The 22789-nt window shown below is 55.9% G+C and overlaps 3 protein-coding genes across 4 annotated transcripts in view; all 3 read right to left on the bottom strand.

Annotated features, from left to right (window-relative positions):
- The window catches only part of UBOX5 (U-box domain containing 5), a 59178-nt gene extending 45674 nt beyond the window's left edge, over positions 1-13504 (bottom strand). The window contains exon 1 of the mRNA XM_074274106.1: positions 13335-13504. The gene's annotated coding sequence lies outside the window, so the exon portion shown is untranslated. The remainder of the gene's footprint in view (positions 1-13334) is intronic.
- On the bottom strand, positions 486-9398 carry LZTS3 (leucine zipper tumor suppressor family member 3). The gene is given in 8 exon segments (XM_074274102.1): positions 486-2145; positions 2147-2341; positions 2343-2717; positions 3145-3558; positions 3560-3871; positions 3873-4055; positions 4496-4978; positions 7940-9398. Coding segments are annotated over 8 exon segments (2226 nt in total). The 5' UTR covers positions 7973-9398; the 3' UTR covers positions 486-1914.
- A 5218-nt stretch (positions 13505-18722) lies between the features above and the next one.
- The window catches only part of DDRGK1 (DDRGK domain containing 1), a 21645-nt gene continuing 17578 nt past the window's right edge, over positions 18723-22789 (bottom strand). Inside the window, exons 7-9 of one of the 2 annotated variants that reach the window (XM_074275278.1) lie at positions 20008-20064; positions 19426-19474; positions 18723-18973 (exon numbers count right to left, since the gene is read on the bottom strand). In XM_074275278.1, coding sequence (XP_074131379.1) covers positions 18807-18973; positions 19426-19474; positions 20008-20064 — 273 coding nt within the window. In that variant the 3' untranslated portion in view covers positions 18723-18806. Of the gene's footprint in view, positions 18974-19425; positions 19500-20007; positions 20065-22789 lie in introns of both variants that reach the window. The other variant, XM_074275279.1, reaches the window with a different exon arrangement.

Raw genomic sequence — 22789 nt, forward strand, 5'->3', positions numbered from 1 at the left:
TCATGAAGGAATAATGTCAGGACAGGTTTTCTACATATGGAGGTGAGAGATCAATTGACCCTCCACCCCAAGTTTGTTGAGTTAAAATGATAAATCTGCTCTATTTTACAGATAAGGGGATTGGCAGCTGTCACTGAGGATTTGGTTGGTTACAGTGTCCGAGTCCAAACACAGAAGCCTGAGCCCACCCTTCCAGGCTGGGACCTTCCATCCATGGGACATTCCAACGTGCACACACATTGGGCTGAGCTGCTGCCCCTGAACTGAACGGCCCCCGGACCAAGGCTGTAAGACCCAGAACAATGCTAAGCAATGGCTTCCTTGAGGAGAGGTCCTTGGCTTTAGGACCCACTGGTACTAGCAGTCTGACACCATGCTCTGTCAAGGCCAGTACAGCAGGGCCAGCTGACTCCTGGCCACGGAACCTCACTTGCCCTCCTTAACAGTCCAGCCCCCAATAAAAGACAGAGACCAGGGAAGGCCCCTTTAGAGGGGTTGGCCTTTCTCTTTATTTCTTGGTGAAAACCCCCAAAGTCCTGTACAGTTGGATAAATAAACAAGGGTCGAGTTCCTTTCAGAACTGCTTCCTCTCATTAGCTGAGGCACTCCTACCTTATAGGCTAGGCAGCCTCCCTCTGTCCCTCACCCCAAGGCCACCCGGCTTCTGTTCCTCAGCTCTCTTCCCAGGGGGCTTGCCTGTCCATCTATATACCCTTGAGGGTCAGGCTGGCCATCACACTCCTGGGGTGTCTCAGGGGACTAAAATTTTGTTTTGAAGTTTGGTTGTTCAAGAACAGTCCTAGTTTGGTTGGGGCAATCAGAGCTTGAAGTTATGGAGGCCCATTGATTGGGGGGGAGGTTGGGAGAACACAAGATTTACCAGCTCCCCCCAGGTCAGCTCTGGGATGGGGGGCGATGCCGTTGCTGAACCTCCCTGTTATTGCTGGTGAATCCCAAGAAGGCCCCCACTTCTAGCCCCATCACAGGAAGGCCTGGCATCAGTTCCCTAAGATAACCGGAACCCTAAAGGTATGTTCCTCAGAAATGGTCAGAGATCAAGCTTTTTGCCCCAGGGGTGGGGTTGGGGAGGTGGTCAGGCTGGGGGCAATGGTTGGCCATGGGGGTTTGGAGGGGAGGAGGGAGATACAGGGCAGGGACAGAGTGACTGAGTTGGGGAGGGGGTGGAATAGGTGTAGAGAAGCCAGGACCCAGGAAGAGACACTCCACTCCCACCTTAATCCACACAGGGACTCCCAGGCTTTCAGCTGCCAACCCTGCCTCCCGCCTCAGCTACAACCCCACCCCCTAACTGCCCTGGAGAACAAAGTGCTGGAGGGTGCTCGGCTCTACCGAAGGGTGGGGGGGGAGGGCCCTAGGGTCTTTGGTCGTGCCGAGTGGATACCCCCAATTAGAAAGTGCATGGAGGAGATGGGGCCTGGGGACTCGGCAAGGACTGGGATAGGGAGATGCAGGGGAGAGACACTGGCCCAGGACTTGCTCAAAGTGTGCTTTGGGATCACTGGCGTTCAGGGCCCACCCGCTTCTCCAAGTCCACTCCCACGGCAACGTATATGACTAGGTCCCTCTACCCTCATCCCACCAGGGATCCTGAGCAGGCTAGCCAGGGCCTTCCTCTTCCTTCTCCTCCTCCTCCTTCTCCAGGCAGGAGCCCGGGATGGGAAACCTAGAGTTGGGGAATGGAAAATCTTGGGGCAGCCACGGTGTGGGTGTGGGTGGGGGGTTGGGTCACCGGAGCTTCGTGAACCTCTTTGGTCTGGGGACTCTGGGGAAGGGGGCCAGGGACCTCGATTAAGAACCAAAGGCCACCATAGGTCACTGGGGGAGGGGCCTTGGTCATCTTGTCCAGACTAGAAAAGCCGGCCCACGGAGCTGTCCTGCAGGGGCCGGCCGGGGTCAGATTTCAGTGGACTCGATGCGCTCCAGGCGGGACGGGGTCCAGGCCTTCTTCTCCTCCGCCGGGCCTCCGTGGGCCGCGGGCACGGGGCCGGGCAGAGGCATGGGCGCGGGCAGGGAGGCGCCCGCGGCCCCCAGCTCCCCGAGGCGCCGGGCCAGCTCCTGGTTGCGCTGGTACATCTCCACGTAGTTGAGCTGCAGCTGCTTCTGGTACTCGATAACCTTCTCCTTCTTCCTCCAGCCACACGCGCCGCTCCTCCGCGAAGCCGGCACCCTGCCGCTCTCGGGCGCGCCGCTCGGCCGCCAGCTCCGCCTGCAGCCGGCCCACCTCCCGCCGCAGGGCCCGGGCTCCGGCCGTGTCCGCCGGGTCTCCCTCCGCGTCCTGGGGGGCCCCCGAGGACGACGACGACGACGCCGACGAGGCGGCCCGCCTGCCTGCGCATTTTGGCCTCGTCGCTCTCGCAGAGCTCAGCGGGCTCCCCGGAGGCGGCCGCCGTCCCGTCGGCGGCGGCGGCGGGGGCCTCTCCGTTCCGAGACTCGCTGGGGCCCAGGCGGTCTCGCGGCCGCAAGCCGGGGCCCAGCTCCGCCTCGCCCTCTCGCAACTGCAATTCTAGGCTGGGCTGCTTGGCGCCCAGAGAGTCCCGCAGGGTCAGCAGCTGCTCCTCCTTCTGGCGCAAGGAGGCCCGGCCCTCCCGCAGCTGCGAGCGCAGCCCCACGATCTCGCTCAGCTTCTGGCTCACGTCCGCCTGGGACTCCTTCAGCTGCTGCTTCAGGAGCGAGATCTCACCCGCCTTCTGGCAGACCTGGGGGGGGATGGGGTGATCCCTACATCATGGCCCGCACAGTCCCCCTCTCTCCCTCCCCCATCTGCCAGCGCCCAGCAGGGATCCCCTCCGCAGCCTCCAAACTTCTCCCAAACCACTCCGGCACACGCTCGCACAGGATCTCAACTCCTCCTCAGATCACTCCTGCACACACGCACGCACCACGCGCACTCAGAGGATCCCAACCCCTCCGCAGCCTCCAAACCCAGTCCAAACCACTCCTCCGTACGCCCACAGCGCAACCACCCCCACCCCCCACGATCCCCGAGGTCTTCCGCTCTCTGGCCGCCTCTAGGGAAAAGCCGGGGCTGCGCGGGTGCTCGTGCGGGGAGTCACCGGCCAGGCTCTGGGGCCGGGCTGGTTTTATCCCAAGCCTGCTTGGTCCCGGCCCGCGCAGCTCCCTCACCTCCCACTTGGTCTCCTCCATACGGGGCAGAAAGTCGGCCTGCTCCTTCTGGCAGGCGGCCACCTTTTCCTGCAGCTCGTCTCGCTGCCTGGCGAGCCTGGCCGCGTCCTCCTGCAGCTGCTTCTTGTCCTGCTGGAGCCGCAGCACCTGCATCTGCAGGCCCTGCTGGGCGCGCTGGGCCCGGCGGGTCACCTGCTGCAGCTTCCCCGCGCAGTTCTGCCGCAGCTCCTCCATCTCCCGCTCCCACACTTTCTGCCGCTCCTCAAACACCTGGGCGATGGCCGCCTCGCTCTGCTCCAGGCTTCTGCGGAGCCCCGCCACCTCCTGCTCCTTTTCCCACAGGCGCTCCTCCAGCTCCTGGATCACTACATCCGGGGAAGGGGGAGAGGCCGGGAAAGAGCCCAGGCCGCCCCCCCACCCCTCCCACGCTACTGTTGCTACCGCTCTCCCCAGACCCCAAGGGGTTCAGCCTCCCAAAGGAGGGTGTGCTCTTGCTGGAAGCCCTCCCACTGTCTGAAGAGGAAAGGTCGTGATAGCCGGGGCCCCCGCTGTTGGGGCCACCCCCGCCCCCGTAGCTGGCTGTGCCAATTCGGTTGATGTGACTGGTGGAAGCGCTCAGGGGTGCCAGGTGCTGGCTGTAGCCCGAGCTGTAGGTAGGCAGGCTGGTCAGTGAGTTTCGGCCCGAGTCCGAGAGTCCTCCGCCCCCACTGCTGCTTCCACCCCCCCCCACTGTTGCTGCCCGCCGGGGTCATAGTCCGGGCCTTCTCCAGCCCCCCACCCTTCAGGCCCCCGGGGCCTTTGCGCCCATCGGAGGCCCCGTTGCTCTGGGGCGGACACAGGTTTTGCATGGAGTGGAAGTTCTTGGGCACCACGGGCTTGAAGGCGGACGGTCTCACCAGAGGCTCTGTGCACTGGAAGAGGAGACACAGCCTCAGCATGGGCCTCCACTTTCGGTAGGGGTGGGGAGGCAGCAATCAGGAAGGGGGATTTCACATGCACCGGGGAGAGAAGGGCACTGCCAGGAGCCCCGAGTGTGCAGGAGGATAGTGCACCTGCTATTGCTTAGACACAGAGAAAAACAGGGCCGGGGCTTCTCGCTGGGATCCCTTGCTCCTCAAATACTAGGGGAGGCAGCAGACTTCTGTATCTCCTACCCAGAGGAGGCGGGCATGGGGGAGGGGATTGGGCCCTGCACCCACAAGTCTCCCCACTCAGGACCCTCCAGTGAGGAATCCCCTAGAGTTTCCTACACTGCCTCCTCAAAGATAGGAGGGACCCCCAAGCTGAGAGTCCATCCCTGGTGGGAGGCAGGGGCAGGGAAAGAGGTAGCACAGGCCTTCACAAGACTAACCTGGTCCAGCTTGCCAGAGGTGGGCAGGATCTTCGGTGGATGGCCGGGCTCCCGGTACTGAGGTGGGGCCTTGTCACTGCTGTTGTTGACCATGTTGCCACAGACATCCGTCCGGTCTCCACCGCCACTGGCCCCGGCCCGCAGATCCCCATTGAGGTACAGGGAGTTGGCCAAGGCTTTGTCTTCAGAGGGGTATCTGGCTGGAAGGTCCCCACTGCCAGACCCTGGCCCGCTGCCCCTCGGCCCAGGGTAGCCCCCTCGGCCACCCCCACCTGAGCCCCCGCCTGTCCGTGTGCCTACGCTCTTCATGGCAAATTCCTGGGCATGGGCCACACCGCTGCCCACACTGCCCATGGCCACGAGGCGAGGGGCTGCGGGGCGGGGTTCGGGTGGCCGAGGGGCAAAGGCCAGGAGGGGGTCGCGGCCAGGGTCAGCACACACGGACAAGGTTTCCAGTTTCGCCATGGTTGAGTGAATGGTGCACTGCAGACAAGGGAGCCGGTCAGCCAGGGGACACTCTTCCCTCTGGTCCCAGCCTCCACAGCCCCAGAATGGTCGGTCCTTCCTTCCTTCCTTCCTTCCTTCCTTCCTTCCTTCCTTCCTTCCTTCCTTCCTTCCTTCCTTCCTTCCTTCCTTCCTTCCTTCCTTCCTTCCTTCCTTCCTTCCCTAACATCTATTAAATGTCTACTAGATGTGTGAAAGGCTGCAGAGCACAGAGGAGAGAGAGCCGCCCAAGTCCCTCGTCTGACACACTAGTTAGCTGGGTGACCCTTCTTCCCTCTCTCCACTTGGGGCACCTGAGACAGAAGCTGTCCCAGTCTGCATCAGCACCTGTTGCTTATCCCAAGGTCTGGCCCCTCGGGTAGTGGTGCTGGTTACTGTAGGAGGTGTGAGTATGAGAGCTCTTGCCCTCTGACAACTGGGGGTAGGAGGGGAAAAGACAACCACCCAGGTAACTCTCACCCAGGAAAACGATGTCTTTTGCGAGTTTAAGAGGAGGACTGGATTTCAGGTCAGATTATCCTTCCTTATCTCAGGGCAATGGGGCAAACTTGAGTTGTCTGCCACAGTTACACATTTAGAGCCAGAAGCCCTGGGCTGGAATGACAATTCTTGCTATCTGTGATCCTGAGTCCTTGTCTTCTCTCAACCTCATCTGTAAAATGACTAGAGAACTTTTAAATCCCAAATCGAAAAAGCCTAGATGCTCTTAGAATTGCTGGTATATACTGCCTCCTATGGGCAAAGTGGAGCAGTTGACTGCAATATGACCAAGGAGCTGGTGATAAATAGAATGGGGGTATTTCGGTTGCCAGTTCTAAATTAGCTGTGGATCCCGGCTTCCAAAGTGGATGCTGGGAGGGTACGAGCTGTATAAAGGGAGAAAGAAGCAAGAGGGCAAGCTAGTCCTGGAACTCAAGCTACAGAAGAAATTAGGAGGTTCGGGGTACCTAAATATCCTGGAAAAAAAGCACAGGACCAGGTTCTGACACCTACAAGATATTTCCTCTCATACTTTCAATTTCCTCATCTGCAAAACAGGAATAACAAGCTTCATCCATAAAACATTTCTGGGAGGACCCAGAGAAGAAAGTCCTATTTATTTGCCCTTATTTATTGGGGGAGGGGGCAACAGGGAAGGCTTCCTGGAGGAGCTGGCTTAAGCCGGAGAGGGCAGAAAGTAGTCCAGTTGAACTGGATCATAGGGAAGATGTAGGGTGGCTAAGAAAGGATGGAATGGGGGTAAAAAAGAAGAGAGGGCAGAAATGTAGTTCCATAGCAGGTTGTAGGTTTTGAAGAGCAGATAAAGAAATCTGAATTTTCCTCAGTTGTACTAACGGCCAGAGGGATGACATGACCCATTTGTGAAATGGGAGCAACAGTGGCCACAACTTCTCTGGTTCCCTTGGCCTTCCTGGGCCGTGGGGATGACTCCAAACTCGGCTAAGAGACTGACTGACCCTCTTGGGATACTTTCCTTAAAAGGATTCCCAGGGCGGTAGGGTCTGTGGGTTTGTGGCCTGAAGAGAGAGCACATGAAAGTGGATGGATCTAAGGAAGCCTCTGCCGGGGACTCTGGCTGAAGGACCCTGAGTAAGAGGTATTGACCTCCCGAGGAGGCGTGGTCATTTTTTCTGATGGACCCCCCCCCCCCCAGGTCTTCCTAACTCCTCACCAACATGGCCCTGAGTGCTTTGGCCATTCCCAAAATGTATTGTGGGGGGTGATAAGGAATGGAAGGGGAGAGGGTGGGACTCGGTAATAGACTCCACAGGAGAGCCTCGGGGAGCTTCCCCCTAACTGGGGACAGGGAAATGGGTGAGAGAGGTGCCTGCATTTCTTTTCCTCCTCCTTTTTAAGTTCTAGCTAAAATCCTGCCTTCTGCCACAAACCCCTCCTGATCCTCCCTGTCAGGGATGGGGCCCCTCTGGATTATCTGCCATTCACCTTGCACACTGTCTCAGTTATTTGCTCATAGCTCCTGGAAACCTTTTACCTTTCTGAGTGTGGCTGGCTGACTTGCCATGATTGACAAGATAAAGTCAGAAGATGAAGGGAGAGGGGATCTGGACTAAGAGGTCAAGGTCAGAGGCCGAATAACAATAATCCATCTATGCAGAGCTGTGCTTTCTTTACAATCACCCTTTGAGGGCAAGTCTTATATAGTCCTGTTTTGCAGATGAGGAAACAGCCTCAAAGGGATGGTCAAGTGTACTGCCCAGGATCCTATAGCCGGAGTTCAAATATGAACTCATGAACTTTGGCTGCAGGTCCAGCACCTTTCAAGCCTCAATGGGGAGCATCCTGTGTAACGGTGACAATGAAAGGCTGGAGAGTACCAAACAGCAAAGAGAAAACAGGGTCCCCTGGCCCCCCACAGTGACCTCTGGTCTCAGCCACTGGGGCTGTAGAAACCCTGACCTTGAATGAGCCTCTTCCCCTTCTCTGAGCTGAGATTGAACTTGAATCTCTAAGCGTGGGCATGACCCAAGGGTCACTCGGGTCCAGACGCCCAACCTGCAGCAGATCGGAGGGCCATGCAGTGCAAGGTACTCTGACATTAGCCCGACACAAAAGGCTCACTCATCAGCCTAACACAGCCTGGAGGGAAGGGGGGAGGAGGAGGAAGAAGGGACATTCTTAACCCTCCTCCATTTATCATTAACCTCCCCACCTGGCCCAGATCCCCCTGCCAACCCCTACACTGGAATGAGGAAGTGGGGGAGGGGCGGGTGTTTGTGCCCTCACTTCTGGGCACCTCTACAGGTGTGTGCCCCAGCTGGGAAGGAGGGGGAAGCAGGCACACGGGAGGAACCACTGAAGGCTCAGGCTTTTATTGCACTCCCCCCTCTGCCCCCAAGCAGCTAGAAAGACACCCAGATATCCCATCCCATGGGCCCCTAATCCTGATCCCCAAGACCCCCTGGCCTGAGGGTGACTCACCCAGAGGGCTGGGGGGACTGGTGCGGCTGCCATTCTCTGCTGGCTGGGCCCCTTGCCCCACCCCTCAGGTTCCTACCTCCCACAGGCTAAAGGACGTGCCTGGTTCTTAACCCTGTCCTAACTGCAGCCCTCCCTGGCTGTGTGAGTGACTGGGGGCCAGATGGAAAGGAGGGGCCCATAGTACAGACAGGGGTTGAGGCAGGAGATTAGAAAGTGAAGGGGGGGTGGTTTCTGGGCTGAGTTGGTCTGAGCCCAAGGCCTGAGAAATTAATCTGAAGCTGTAGGTTCCTAGATTCGCACCCAAAATTCCCTCCTGGAGGTGTACATCTGCCCCAGGGCTCTTAAAGGAGCACCTGCCAATCTCCCAGCCAGAGGACTGTCCCCAGAGAAGGAAGCAGCTAGCCTCACCCTCCAAGAAGGAAGGCAACTCCTTAGGGCCCAGATGTTCCAGAAAAGGTGGGGTTGTACCCCACACACGTGTAAGTGTGCTCACATGCACACACACATGCCCACGTGAGCTCCCTCCAAACCTAGCTAGGAAGTCCTCCCCTTTGGGGAGTCCTCTTCAAACTCCCAGCTGTTTCCTGTAAATACAGACTCCCGTATTAGAGTGTTCTCCTGTTTCTGTACGCCCTTCCTCACACGCTCCATCCCAGGCAGGTGTCTGTGTGTGGAGAGGGTGTCTCATGTTACTTCTCTGGGGCTCAGCCCCAGGTGGTGGGGGGTAGGAATGGGCCCTGTTTCTTTGTGCCCAAACAGCTGAAACAGGTGTCTAATTACCCTACTGCGCTCCAAATGAGGGGCCCAATAGAGAGCCAGGTCAATAGGACTCATCTGGGAGAAAGAATGGGGCAAGGCTCGATTCCTTCCTGAGACACTGGCACTGATGAGTCCCTAGCCTTTCACCTTCCCCTTCCTCCTTCCCAATAGCACTCCAGTTCTAAAATCCATCCTTTAATCCAAATGGCTAATTTAGTCCAGAGGGTCTTCATCTCATAGAATCAAGACTACAAGGGACCAAAAAGACCATCCATTTCAGGGACTCAACATTTTTTTTTATCATGGACCTTTTAGCAGTCTAGTGAAGTCTACACATATTTACCTCTTCCTCCTTCCCAATAGGGCTCCAGTTCTATTACAGTTAGTAGAATCCATCCACCAATCTAGGTGGCTAACTTAGTCCAAAGGTCCTCATCTCTTCTCAAAGAATCAAGACTGTAAAGGACCTTAAAGACCATCCATTTCAAGGCTCTTAAGATTTCTTTTCTTTCTTTTTTTTTTTTTTTTTTAACATGGACCCTTGTTTAGTGAAACCTACTGATATTTTCTGAGAATAATGTTTTTAAATTCATTGACATATATAAGAGGACAAAATATACAGGATTATAAAGGAAACAATTAGACTGAAATACAATTATCAAATAAATAAATAAAAAACAAGTTCACATATGCCCAAAGGGCTATAAAACTGCATACCTTTTGATCCTGCAATGGCTCTACTGGGCCTGTATTCCAAAGAGATCTTAAAAAAAGGAAAAGGACTCACATGTGCAAAAATGTTTGTAGCAGCCTGGTTTTTAGTGATATGGAACTGGAAAGTGAGTGAAGGCCCATCAGCTGGGGAATGACTGAATAAGTTATGGCATACAAATGTAATGGAATATTCTTGTTCTATAAAAAATGATGGGCAGGCTGATTTCAGAAAGACCTGGAAAAACTAACATGAACTGATGCCAAGTGAAGTGAGCAGAACCAAGAGAACATTGTACACAGCAACAGGAAGATTATGTGATGGTCAACTCGGAGGGACGTGGCTCTTTTCAACAATGAGGTGATTCAAGGCAATTCCAATAGATTTGGGATGGAAAGAGCCATCCACGTCCAGAGAGAGAACTATGGAGATTGAATGTGGAGCAAAGCATAGATTTTCACCTTTGTTGTTGTTGTTGTTTGTCTGCTTATTTTTTCTTTCTCGTAATTTTTTTTCCTCTTTGGAGCTGATTTTTCCTATGCAGCATGATGAATATGTAAATATATTCAGAAGAATTACATATGTTTAACTTATATGGGATAGCTTGCTGTCTTGAAGAAGGAGGGAGGGAGAAAAATTTGGAACAGAAGCTTTTGCAAAGGTGAAAGTTGAAAACTATCTTTACATGCATTTGGAAAGATAAAAAGCTATTTAAAAAAACACAAGTCCAGAGACCCCACGTTGAGTCCCTGATTTGTCACCTTGCTAGGTTCTGCTCATGATTCTGGCCTGCTGAGATCTCTGAATCCTGACTATGTTGTCTAACAAGTTGGCTACCCCTCCCAGGTTTGTGGCAGGTATGCCAGCTATGATTTCATTATCCAAATAACTGATAAAAATGGTACAGATCCTCAGGGCCTCCACTAGAGCTTTCTCAAATCTAACAGCAATCCACAGATTGCTCCCCTGCTGATAGCCTGTGTCAGACAGAATCAGGGGACTGGATCATATTTCTAAGGCCCTTTCCAGGATTTCTGAAATTTGGGGTGAGGGTGCAGAATCAAAAGGATGCCACAGTCTTTCAGGCCCCTGTTGCTAAAGGGGACTTCACTCATGGGACTAGTTTTCAGCTTGTGGTCAACCTTGAGCCCAAGATTCATTTCTGCCCCGTTCCTGATTTGGGCCTTTTCCACTTCCATTCCAGTTTGCCCACTTCCAGGTTCCTTAGCCCTCACACCCATTCCCAAACAATCTAACACAGGGTCAGATTTTTCTTCCAGCACACAAATCTTCAATGGCTCCCTGTTTGCCCAAGGGACAAATCCTCAATCTGATATTCAAGAGCCTGTGTGATTTACCTTCCCAGCCTTATCTGGGAAAGAGGACGGAATGGGATTTGGGACCTGGCTCCGCTACTTACTAGTATTGGACCAAGTCATTTCCTGCCTCCAGGCAGGGGTCTCTTCAATCTGTTTAAAAAAGCAAAAATGAGGAGATTGGGGCAGAGGCTTTCTAAGGGCCCTTCCCAGGCCAGATCCCAAGATCTTTCCCACTTCCTTTCCCACAGTCCTCCAAACAAGCAGAATGATGTCACTGCTGAGGGCAGGAGCCCACTCCCATCATACTCTTTTCTCTCTGCTCCCCAGTACTCAGCAGGCAGAGGGGTCAGCTCAAGCCCTGAAGCTTTGCCAACTACATCTGGGGCATGTCAGCATTAGGGTGCTTAGAAATCACTCTTTACAGACGAAGAAACTGAGCTTGAGCCCCACAGGCCTCCAGCTAATCGCCGCCTTCTGTGGCCCCGGCCTGTCTCGCCTACTTCTGAACTCCCACAGCATGAGCTGGGGCACACAGGACACGAGCTGCTGCTCTCCAGGCTGGCTGAGCTTCCTGAGCAGAAGGGCCTAAGCTCGCCCCTTCTCATTCTGCAGTTCAGTCCAAACGCATATCAAGCTCCTGGACTGTGTTACTCACTGGCGATGCAAAGACAGAAAGGAAAAAACTCCTCCTCCTCCTAGGTCCCCGAGCTCAGGAAGGAGCCGGCATCCAGCGGGACCGGGAGGGCAGCGGGCTAGAGTCGGAGTTCAGGCCCTCACTAGGTCACTGATTCATTGCTCTCAGCCGGGACCCTAGTAGGACCAGGAAGGGACTCACTCCTCTGCCCCTCTCTGGGCATCAGTTTCCCCATGTCCTAAGAACAGGGCTAGTCTGGCCGACCTCTTCAGTCACTTGCGGCTTAGAGGGGCCATGTGACTGTGACATCTGCTCCTCTCTGGTATCAGAGATGGCTCTTAGGGCCCAGGTGCGTTCATTACCTAGACCCTCAGCCCCAGTCCTGGGCGGCCGGCAGGGATTGGAGCAAAGGATCCCACCCTGACACTGTCTCTCTGCCTTCCTTTCAATTACCCTTCAGACCACCAGAATAACCTTTCTCGTGCACAGAACTAGTGACTTGTGGTCCCGTGGGTCAGAAATTTACACTTGGAAGGGCCCTTAGAAGTCTCCGGTCAATCCCCCCATTTTGCAAATGGAGAAACCGAGGCCCCGAGGTGATTTGTTCATGATCACAAAAGATGTGGCAGTCAGAATTTGAAACTAGGTCCTCTGAATCTCAATCCAGTCCTCTTTCCCTGTACTCGCTCATTCCCTCTCCCCACTTCTGTCTCTCCTCCTCCCTTCTCCCTCTCTGCCTGTCGTCCTCTTCTTCTTTCTCCCTCCCTCTCTCTCTCCTTTCTCTCCTCCCGTCTGTCTCTCTCTCTCTCACACACAGAGCTGCCTCTCATGTCATTCAAAAGCCTCCAGGAGCTCCCCGTTTCCTAACGTGTAAAGTTGAAGCGCCTGGCAGAGTGGCCAGGACCTGCACAATCTGGCGGTCCCTCCCCCACCTTTCCAGTCTCCTGTACTTTCCCCCAAGCGGGCCTCTTCTCTGCCGGGGTGGCTCCGTCTCCCTGGGGCGGCCCTCGGTACCATTCCCCTCCTGGGCCTCCCTGAGGGTCCTTTGCGTCTGCCCCTATGCCCCCTGCTCACCGCAGGCCCGGGCACACATGCTGCCCTAACAGATGCTTGCTGAATGAACCCCCACCTGACCCCGGTCCCAGAGCTCCAGGCCTGGGGAGGGAGGGCCAGAGTGACCACTCAGGTTAGCCTGAGGAGGAGTCAAGGAACAATAAAAAACAGGTCAAGTCGGGCTGGGGAGGCTTCTGGGAGGACGGGCTTTGGGGTCCCACCGTGGGGGGGAGCAGGGGGATTAAGAGGAGGGGCCGGCCGAGACCCCAGGGACACGCTCGGGTCCTTACCTGGTCGCGGCTGTGGTGGGACGGGATGAGAGGGGAGCTGGGGATTTTGTCAATCTGGCCTAAAGTGCAGCGCTGGGCTAGGACTTCTAAGTCCCGTCCTGGGGCTGTTCTCCTTCCCCGCCCCCTCCCCACATCTGGCAGCAGCTGGCTGGAGCCCGAGGGGTTAGAGGGCACCCTCTCCCACGTGACGGGGAATGGGGGACCCGGGTGTGCGGGTCTATCCCCGGGCTCTCTCCCACCCCAACCCCCGACTGGGGGGCGACCTCGGGCCGGGGATGAAGGGGACGTACGGACCCAGGACCCAGGTGTCCGAGGCAGAAAGGGGACGGGAGAAGGGCGGGGGATCCCGCCTCGGGGGGTCCCCCGGCGCCATCCCCAGACGCAGAGGGGACCCACGGAGCCCCTACACCCCCTACCCTAACCTGGGGTGACAGTGACGTCATCCGGGCCGCGCCCCTCCGCGCGTGACGTCATCGCCCGCCCCACTCCCACCGAGACCCCGTCCCCACGCCCGGGCACGCGTGGGGGCAGTGCCCTCGCCCCTCGCCAGGAGTGGGCACCACGGCACGGAGGGCCGGAGGGCCGAAGCCGTCCGCGGCCCCCACCCCCCAACGCCGCGCTCACTCACTGTCTTTGCCCGCGGGGCCGGGGTCTCTGCGCCTTCGCGTCCCGCTGGCGCTGCAGCAGCCGAAGCCCGAGAGCTGGAGGGCGGGCGGGCGGGCGCTGGGCGCGGGGAGCGGCCCGCGGGCTCCGGCGCCCCCGCCCCTCCGCTCCCCGCTCGGCTCCGGCTCCGCTCCTGCGGCAAACGCCAGCCCCCCCGAAACCACGCCCCCTCTCTCCCGGGCCACACCCCTCCGAGGCCTCCAATCGCGCGGCCGGGGCGGGGCCGGCTCGGACCCCGCCCCCGCGGGTCCCGCGTCCTGCCCCCTCCTCGGCGAGCCGCAGCCGGCGGTCCGTCCTCCCCGCCTCCTGCCCAGGGCAGCCCTGAAAGGGGCGCCTGCGACCTCGGCCGGCTCCCGGGCCCCGCGGCCTCCGGTCCTCCAGCTGGGAGCCGAGGGGTGGGGCTAAAGTCCTCTCCGAGCTCTCCTCCCGCTTTCACGCTGTGGTCCTCCGGGCTGAGCGCCCCTTCCCGGCCGCGGTCGGGGCTCCCGCAGGCCTCCCTCCTCCCCGGGCAGAGCGCGAGCAGGGCCCCCGGGCCCGCGGGCAGGGCCCTCCTCTGCGAGGACCGAGGGGCAAATCACGCGGAACTTTCCCCCGGCTCGGGGGCGCGGGAGCAGGGCAGGGTTAGGGGACATCCAAGGTCAGAGGCCAGAGCCCCGGCGCTGCGGAGGGGCCCTGAAGCTTCGCCCACCGCCCCAGATCCCCCTCCCCGGGTCCTGGCCGACGGGAGGCCCGGGCCCCGAGGCGGACGCGGGGGCGCATTCTCCCCCGGCCCCGGGCCGGTCCGCGGTCTCCTTCCACGCCCCCCAGGGGGCGGGCCCGGAGCTTCCGCTACAGCTCCGCCGAGATCCCGCCGATCTCAGCCCTCCGCGAGCGGGCCTGAGACCGTCCCAGAGAGATCTCGCGGATTCCGGACGGCGCGGCTCCTTCCCCTCCCCCCGCCCCACCCGGCCGGGCCCGCCGGGAGCGCTCGGCGAAGCCCCGCACTAGGGCCGTCCCTCCGGGCCTCAGCCTCCGCAACTTTCTCCGGCAACGCTCAGCCCGCGCCTGTTCCCAGCCCAAAGCATCCCCGCCCGTGCCCGGCCAACCCGCTGCCCCGCCTCCACTCGTGCCCCGCGCCCTCCCTCACCGCCCGGGAGAAACCCCGTTCTCCAAGGTCACCAGTCTTCCCTGTCAAAGCCAGTGCTCCTCATCCTCGCTGCCCTTTACTCCGCTGACCCTTTCTGGTCACTCCCTGGGCTTGCCTTCCTGACAGCTCTCCCCGTCCTCCCCTCCCTTTTCAAATCCTCCCCCAGGTCACCAACAAGCTGTGAGGTCTCGGACGGGAATCCCGGCCCTCGGAGCCCAGAGACAAGTGAGGGCACAGGTGAAGACCTGGCTCGGGTTCAGTTCTGACATTTAAGCGCTGTTGCCCCTGGGCAAGCCATCATTCTTATTCTCCTCACTGCCCCCCTCCATTCCCCTAAGATCCTAAGATGCACATATGGAGGGAGGCTGTGCACTGCGGGGGGCGGGGTCACCCAGACCACGAAATCTCTGTCCAGACCCCCCATTCCCATCCAGTCACCACTTGCCTCACTGGGTGCTTATATGGCTCTACTAAGAAAATGCATGGGAAGCAACATAGAAATGTCAGCTAGGCTCGGAGTTCCTGCCCTCAAACCTGCAGACCTTGGGGCTGTCAGCCTTTGCCCAGCACTCCCATACTGCCCTCCCATGGTGCGTCCAGTTGACCTTAGAACAAGGGGGGGGTCTTTTGATCTCAATCTGAGTTTCTCCTGAGTTTGCTCCGTCCTCTCTGCCTGGAATACCCCAGTCCACGCGTCCCAAACTAGGCCATGAAGGCTCCGCTGTCCTTCCCTCGGTCTCATAGGGCATCTCCCTCTTGCTGGTCTCTTCTGTCACTGTCTTCTCTGCCCCAGATGCTCATCTTAGTTCTGGCACTCCCCCTCCCTCTTCCCAGTTACTTCACACCTAGGTTTTTGTGAATCTCACAGATTTCAGCTGCTGGTCATCTCCCCTCCCCTAACGCCCCATTCTGCATGAGGTCAGCCCAAAGCCTCTACCTCCTCCATGAGGAGACCCTACCCCCCCTTTCCGATTTCTTCCCAGGCTCCCCGAATATGAGCCTTTCCAATTTTAGCCGGTACATTGATTGTGTACATCACTGCCGCCTTCTTGCCCTGCTTGGGTCTCAGCCAGCCAGGAATATCTCATCTTCTCCAAAACCTGCCAGAGGTCCAAAATGCTCTGCCTTCTCCCAGAAGATGGCTGCTCCCCACCTCCCCACCCCCACCCCCGTTTGCACCCCAACCAGAGTCTTCAGCTCCGCCTCTGAACTACTTAATCCTGCCTTAATGTCCTCACCTGCTGCTGGGCCTTATGATACTGTTTCCTGCCTTGAGCCGGGGCTCCGACCCAGAACCGGGCACTGCTCCTGAGTCACTAAGGCCCACGCTCCCTTTAGGGCTCCCACAAGTTCCTGCTCTTGGCACCTTAGATTCAGAAGACTGGCTGATGTTGCTTAGTGCCAACTTCTGCTTGCTGCCTGAATCCTCTTTACGCAACCCCAGACGGGTGATTGATTATCCAGACTCAGCTTGAAGACATCAGTGCCGGGGACCTTGCTGCCCCAGTTCTGACAGCTTCGGCTGTGGGGAAACCACTGTTTGAAGTCGAAAGTCGCTTCCTTCCGATTCCCCCTCCCCCTGCTCCTCCTCCCGGTCCATGGGACCAAACAAAATCAAAGCCCTCTCCCCCAAGAGTGATTCAGATATATCCGGACAGCACTGGTCTCAGGTCACTTCTGACTATGGGCATCCTCCATCTGGAAGTCCTGACGGAATGTCAAACTCAAAATTCACCTCCCTTCCCCCCAAACCCACCAATGCCTCTGGCACCCCTTTTTCTGCACTGTAATCACCTGCCGCTGATACCCTCACCTTCAGTCTCTCCCTTCTCCATTCCATCCACCTCAGTTTAGTTGCCCTCAATACATCTGACTCTGACTTCGTTTGGGGTTTTCTTGGCAGACACAGGCACTTTGACACTTCCTTCTCCAAGGAAACCGAAGCAAACAGGGTCAAGTGACCTGCCCACGGTGTCTGAGACCCAATTTGAGGCCTGGTGCTCTACATGATGCACCATTCCAACCTTCAGGCAACTGCTAAAATAATCTTAAACAGGCCTATTTCACTGCCTTACTCAAAATGCTTCCGTAGCTCCCTACTGCTAAAGCAGAAAATAAAAATTCCTACTCTGCTAACCTAACCTGCCCTTAAATCACTGTGTTTCAGCCCGTTCTGCCTTGGGTCTGCATGGCTCTCAGCAGTTTTCCAGTCTTGGCAGGTTTCCCTTCCCTCCCCAATGCATGCAACTTTCTCTCACCACCTCCTCCATGGATGTCCCGATTGCTCCAAATGAAAGGGACCTCTCCCTCCTCCAGTTCTCCTGTGTATGTCCTGATGCATCTCTGCACTCACATGTCCAGAGTCAACCTGATGATCTCATGTACATCTCATGTGTTTTCTCCTCCCAGCCTCAGTCCCTAGCCCAGTTCGTCTGTAAGTACCCTCAAAGGCAAGGGACAAACTTCCTGTTTTTCTCTTCATTTCAACCATTCCTCCTCCTGCCCAGTTCCCTCAGGATTGGCAGAAAGCTGTGAGCTGGACACAGGACTTCTGGGTTCGCTCCTGGCCTGACCTTTAGATACCAAGTGACAGTCAAGGCAGCTAACACGAGGTTCAGTTTCTATACTCTTATCTGCAAGGGATCAGAGAATGTAGCCACTGCCCCAGTAGCCTTCCAGGGTTGGGAAGGAAGGCTGCTGAGGAGCCACTCTCACTGCAGGAGTGCTTTAAGACAAGTGGGGTCACTCAAACAGGAGGAGGGCACTCATCCCTTCTTAGAAATCTCTGCAGCCATACTGACTTCTGTATTAAATACATAATATTATCTATGGGGATGTTTGCAATTTTATTTTCATTTTTTGGTTAAATAAATATTTCCTAATTCAGTGGCTGAATAAATTATGGTATATGAAAGTAATGGGATATTATTGTTCTAAAAAAATTTTAAGAACAAGCTGATTTTAGAAAGGTCTGGAAAGATTTATATGAACTGATACTGAGTGAAGCAAGCAGAACCAGGAGAACATTGTAAAGAGCAATAGCAAGATTGTGCAATGAGCAACTGTGATAAACTTGGTTCTTCTCAGAGGTTCGATGATCCAAGGCAATCATAATAAACTTTAGATGGAAAATGCCATTCACATCCTGAGAGGGAACTCACTATTTTCATCTTTTTTCTTGTTTTTGTTTTTTTTCTCAGTTTTCCCCTTTTGTTCTCTTTTTTCTCTCCCAACATATTCATATGAAAATATGTAAAAAAATTAATGTATATATAACAAAAATATTTTTGCAAGTGGGAAAAAAAAAAGAAGAAATATTTCCCAATTAAACTTTCATCAGGTTCAGATGGCACTTGGAAATACATCCTGTAGGTCTGACCTTTGTTACCTTTGCTTTAAGATATACCAAGATCAGGGGGCAGCTAGGTGGCACAGTGGATAGAGCACCAGCCTTGAATTCAGGAGGACCCGAGTTCAAATGTGATCTCAGACACTTAACACTTCCTAGCTGTGTGACCCTGGGCAAGTCACTTAACCCCAGCCTCAAAAAAAAAAAAAAAAAAAAATATATATATATATATATATATATATACCAATACCAAGATCTTTCTTCAAAATAATCATGAGGTCAGCAGTGCCAGGTTCTCTCTACTTTACAGAAAGAAAACTGAGGTTCCAAGAGATGGAATACTACAGAAGTTGGGGTGTCAAGCCCCCCCCAAGAAGGAGGTGTGCACAAAGTACAGAAGAGGCATGTGGGGGCTGTTTCCTCTCCACTCCCTTCCCATCATAGGCCCAATCCTGCTTGCCTCTCCCTCGCCATTCTTCCAAATGGAAGGAGCCTGTCTTCTCTCACAAACCCACGCTCTTTGTCAATACAAGTGCTTGTCTCAGGCTCTCTGAGGCATTCTCACAGGAGCCTGGATTGGGAGGGGGAGGGGGCACATATACCCAAGCTTGTGACGGTAACACAGATCAGAGGCCTGAGTGTGCATGTGCTGGACCCCCGGGATTCTGGAAACGCCCAATCTGGGGGGCGGCTGAAGCCTCTGGACCAGTCCCTCTCCAGAAGCGAGGCCTGCCTCTCCCAGCCCACTTTCTAAGGACCATGGGCCTGATGCTCCGTCCGGGGCGCTCCTCTGAAAATCCTCCCTCCAACCCATCCCGGAGTGGCCCACACCTGCCTTCTCCACTGCCCTCCCACTTCACCCCAAACACAGGCCTGGACACTGCTTCAGTCTCTTTAATCTGAGAGATAACTGGCCATCAGAAAATAAGCCCAGGTCCTGGCCGCGCAGGGCAGACCTCCAGTTAAGCTGGAATTTGGGAAGGAGTCTCGGGGGTGAGTGTGATGAGGGAATTGCTGGCCTGTGCAAGCTCAGAGATGGACACGCGACCTCGCTGGCGGATGAACTGGGCCACAGCTGCCATCTCCTCGGGCGTGATGTAGATGAACTTGCCGCGGTCATCAATCACCCCTGAAGAGACAAAAGTATCCCAAGGACGTGGATCCCGCTGATCTTTGTGCTCCCCCTTTTAAGACCCTCCCTGGTCCACTTCAGTCCATTCCAACTTCCAGTGGCCTTCTCTGACAGGTCCTGACTGGCAGGCTGGTCCTACCTCATTCCAGCTAAGGCTTCCTCCATCTATCTCCACTTGTTGTTCCGTCTAGAACCAATCCATTACCTCTGTGTGTGTGTGTGTGTGTGCACCCATCCCTGTCTCTCCCCATCTTTCTTGCTTGGTTGGTGACTCCCCAAGGACAGGGTCCTGTCTATAAATCTTTCTCTCTTCCAAGAGCCTAGTAAGCAACATGCTGGACAGAATGGGGAGCCATGACAATGGCACGAGGGGTCCTGAATTCTGGACTCACAGACATCCCGGAACACAGGAACGAAACCTGCCCCCATGGGACCCTCCCTCCCCGCACCTGTCAGCGTGCCTTCGGCCAACAAGTCCTGCACTCGGTTAATAGCGTCCTGTGGGAGAAGAGAGGGAACCACCCTTAGTAGGGAACCAGGACAAGTCAACCCTCCCAAGAAGGTCACCTCCATTCCCTAGAGTCTCTGAAGATACTGCTGGGATGTGGGAGCAGCAGCATCTCACTCTCCTAACCCTCCCTCTTAGGAGCACCCCGGGGAAGAATTCTTTCCCTTGGATTCCCCTGCTTTGGGGGTATCTAGAGAGCCCTATTGTAGCCTGGGGGAGATGGAAGTGGTGGGTAGTAGTGGTGGTGCTGCTGCTGCTGTTTCCCAGGGACTGGAACAGTAGGAGGTGCTGGCAAGGGACTGGTACCACAGGGAGGAGGGTTGTCACGGTAACTGGATTGGGCAGCTTCAGCTGGGGGCCGGTTAACTGCTTGTTTTTTGTCCTTCCTTCTCTTGGACTGAGAGGGTCTTAGGAGATGATCCAGATCCGATTTGAGAAGGACCAAGTCTGGATCATGCATCATTTCACATCCGTTCCTGGCCCAGGCCCCAGAAGCCTCACAGCTGCCAACTCTGTACATTACCTGGGTTCGAAGGCCCACATGAGATGCTAGGTCCTCCAAGAGCACAACTTTTGTCTGCTGCAGAGGAGGAGAGAAGAGAGCCCATGACTTTCCTCAATTCAAGGCACACAGCATAAGGGTACTCCTAGTCATACTTTATACATACACATGTCTAGATACGATCACTTATGGCCTGGACCCTGCCCTCAGGTACTTCTACTCAGAAAGGAATGGGAAGTGGGGGCCGGCCCTTGAAACTTGCTCTTATCTGCTGATATTTTCTCTGACTTTCTCTCTCTCTGTCTCATTTAAGAGAGAGAGACAGACATAAGTAAAGGTCCTACCCTCAGAGAATTCCATTCTGAAAAGTCTAAATACATTCACACTGACAGCACTCATGCATTTATTCATTCAATAAATACTTCTTAAATGTCAGAGGCTACAAACTTTAGATGAGACACAGAGCTCCTGCCCTCACAGGATTCACAGAGAGAGATAAACACGTATCCATAATAGAGAGTATTATATGCTAAGTACAGCAGGAAGGTACAAACCAAGTGTTATGTAAGAGATTTCATGTAGAAGCCTGGAACTACTCATGTTATTTGGTTTTTGTTAAGTTCAGATTTTAAAAAACATTCTAATGTTATGTAAAGTCTGAGGGGGAAGGCTGTTACTGACGGGAGGTCAGGGAAGGCTTCCTGGAGGAGGCTGAATTGGAATAAAACTAGGACATAAACACGAGACCAAAATTTGAGAGGGAAAAAGGAGGAGGAGGATGAAGAGAAAGGGAGAGAGAATGTTGCCAAAGACTAGTTTAGTCTCCTGAACTTGGAGGGAAACATTTAAAACAGGGTTTCTTCACTTGGGCCATTTACTGGATCAAGAAGGGCTGGTCCCAATGTAGTAGTTAAACAGGGAAATATTGCCCTGAAGTCAGGAAAGAAAAGGGAGACTGGGTGGCAATGGTCCATGCCTCAGTTTCCCTAAGACTATCGTCAGCTCCCTGAGGGCAAGGCTTGGGTCTCTGAGGCTGTGAACTCTCTGGGCAAGATTGGTTCCTGAAACTTGAGTCCCACAAAGGTCAGCCCAGGGGGGAAGGAGGAGCACTGCATTAACATTTATTAATTGCTCTTGTCACAGAGAAAGCACTAACTTCTGGGTGGCTGGCTCCGTACCAAAAGGGCAGAGGAGCTGAAGGTCCCAATTGCAAGAAGAGCCCTGCAGAGCCTTGTCCTGGGGTACCCGAGCTCCCTGAAACACTGCTCCCTAAGCACAAGGCTTCAATGCCTCCTCCCCCGGATGGGAACTGGGCACAAAACAGCAAACGCTGCCTCCTGCTACATCGGGACCAGCCCTCCCTGGTCCAGCAAATGGCCAAAGTGAAGAAACCCTGCCCCTGGTCTGAACTCTGGCTCTGCCCTTTGCGGCTACAAGTCCCTCCTCTGAGAAGCGGGAGCCCAAGAGACCTCAAGAGCCCAATAACGGGGCCTGGGAATGGACTGAAGCTGCGAGCGGGCTACATGAGGGAGAAATCCTGGGAAGGCCGGCCTCAGAAGGAAGGAAGGGCCCCGGCTGGGCCAGGGAATGGGCTCGTGTGACTGGCTCATCAGAGAGGGATGGCAGGGAAGAGGGGCCTTTGCATGGGATGGACACGGGGGACCTTTCTTAGGACACCTCAGGGCGGGAAGCTGTCGGAGGCTTGTTAAGGACCGTGCCCGGGTAAAGGAGCAGGGCAGCTCTCCGAGAGCCTCCACAGCTGTGGATCAGAGCATCAGAAGGAGCTGCAGGCAGCCTTTGCTGACACAGGTGTGGAGGACTGGAGGCAGAGGGAAGAGGAGAGAGGTCAGACATACAACGGCCTCTCAGTCGGAGGTCAGAGAACAGCAGCTGCCTCTCAGTCTCCTTAGATCATTGTCATCATTCTCTCATATGAAGAGATCCATTCTGCAAGTCTGGGTCACACCTGCAGCAGCCACTGGCAGGAGACTCCTGTATCACAACAGAGGCCCATGTTGAAGGACCCCGGGGGACACGGGGAGGTCGTGAGCTCCCCTTGGAGGCAGGGGGGCATCAGGTTCAGGACCTTGTGGGAGAAGGCCTTTGCAGGGGCCAGGCCTGGAGCCCGGCCCTCCACCCCGGGCCGTGGCCCCCTCCCTGGGGGAGGCACTCTCCCTGGGCTGACGCCCCTCAGCCCTCCCCGGACCCAGCCACGTGTCCGAGGTGTGGGAGCCTGGCTCCCTGGCTCCCAGCTTGACGGGCTTCCTTGATTGCCTGGGGCGTGGGCTGAGACTCCCAGGGGCTGCAAGCTGTGGATTATGCAATGCTGGTTCAGTGCCACCCCCTGCTCCCTCTGCACTCCCTCCCACAGCTCTTGCTAATGCTTCAGCTTCCCCCACTTTAAAGCTGTACCTGAAAACTTCCCCTTCTGGGGGTGGGGCGAGGGAGAAAGGAAGGAGTCTGGCAGCAGAAGGGGGGCCGGCCCTCTGCCATCGGCGGGAGCCTTGGGGGCCACAGTTGTGCCCAGAGGAATGAGCCAGGAGGCTCCGGAGACGCTCCCAACCTGCGGCTCTGCCCGCCTCCTCCTCAGACCAGGGGCTCCTGAGAACAAGCCCCCAGCCCTAGAGACCCAGGGACCTCCAAAGGCTGGGCCTCCTACTTCGCCAGGGGTGCTCAGGGTCCGATGGAGGGGCAGAGAACGACGACCCGAACCCACAAAGGACGTGAGCCTCAGGAGGCTGGAAAGCAGAGGGGCTGCAGAGGGACGTGTCGCGCTGCCCCGGGCGGCCACAGGTGTCTGCGG

Source organism: Sminthopsis crassicaudata, chromosome 6, assembly GCF_048593235.1.
Source record: "Sminthopsis crassicaudata isolate SCR6 chromosome 6, ASM4859323v1, whole genome shotgun sequence".
Taxonomy (NCBI): domain Eukaryota; kingdom Metazoa; phylum Chordata; class Mammalia; order Dasyuromorphia; family Dasyuridae; genus Sminthopsis; species Sminthopsis crassicaudata.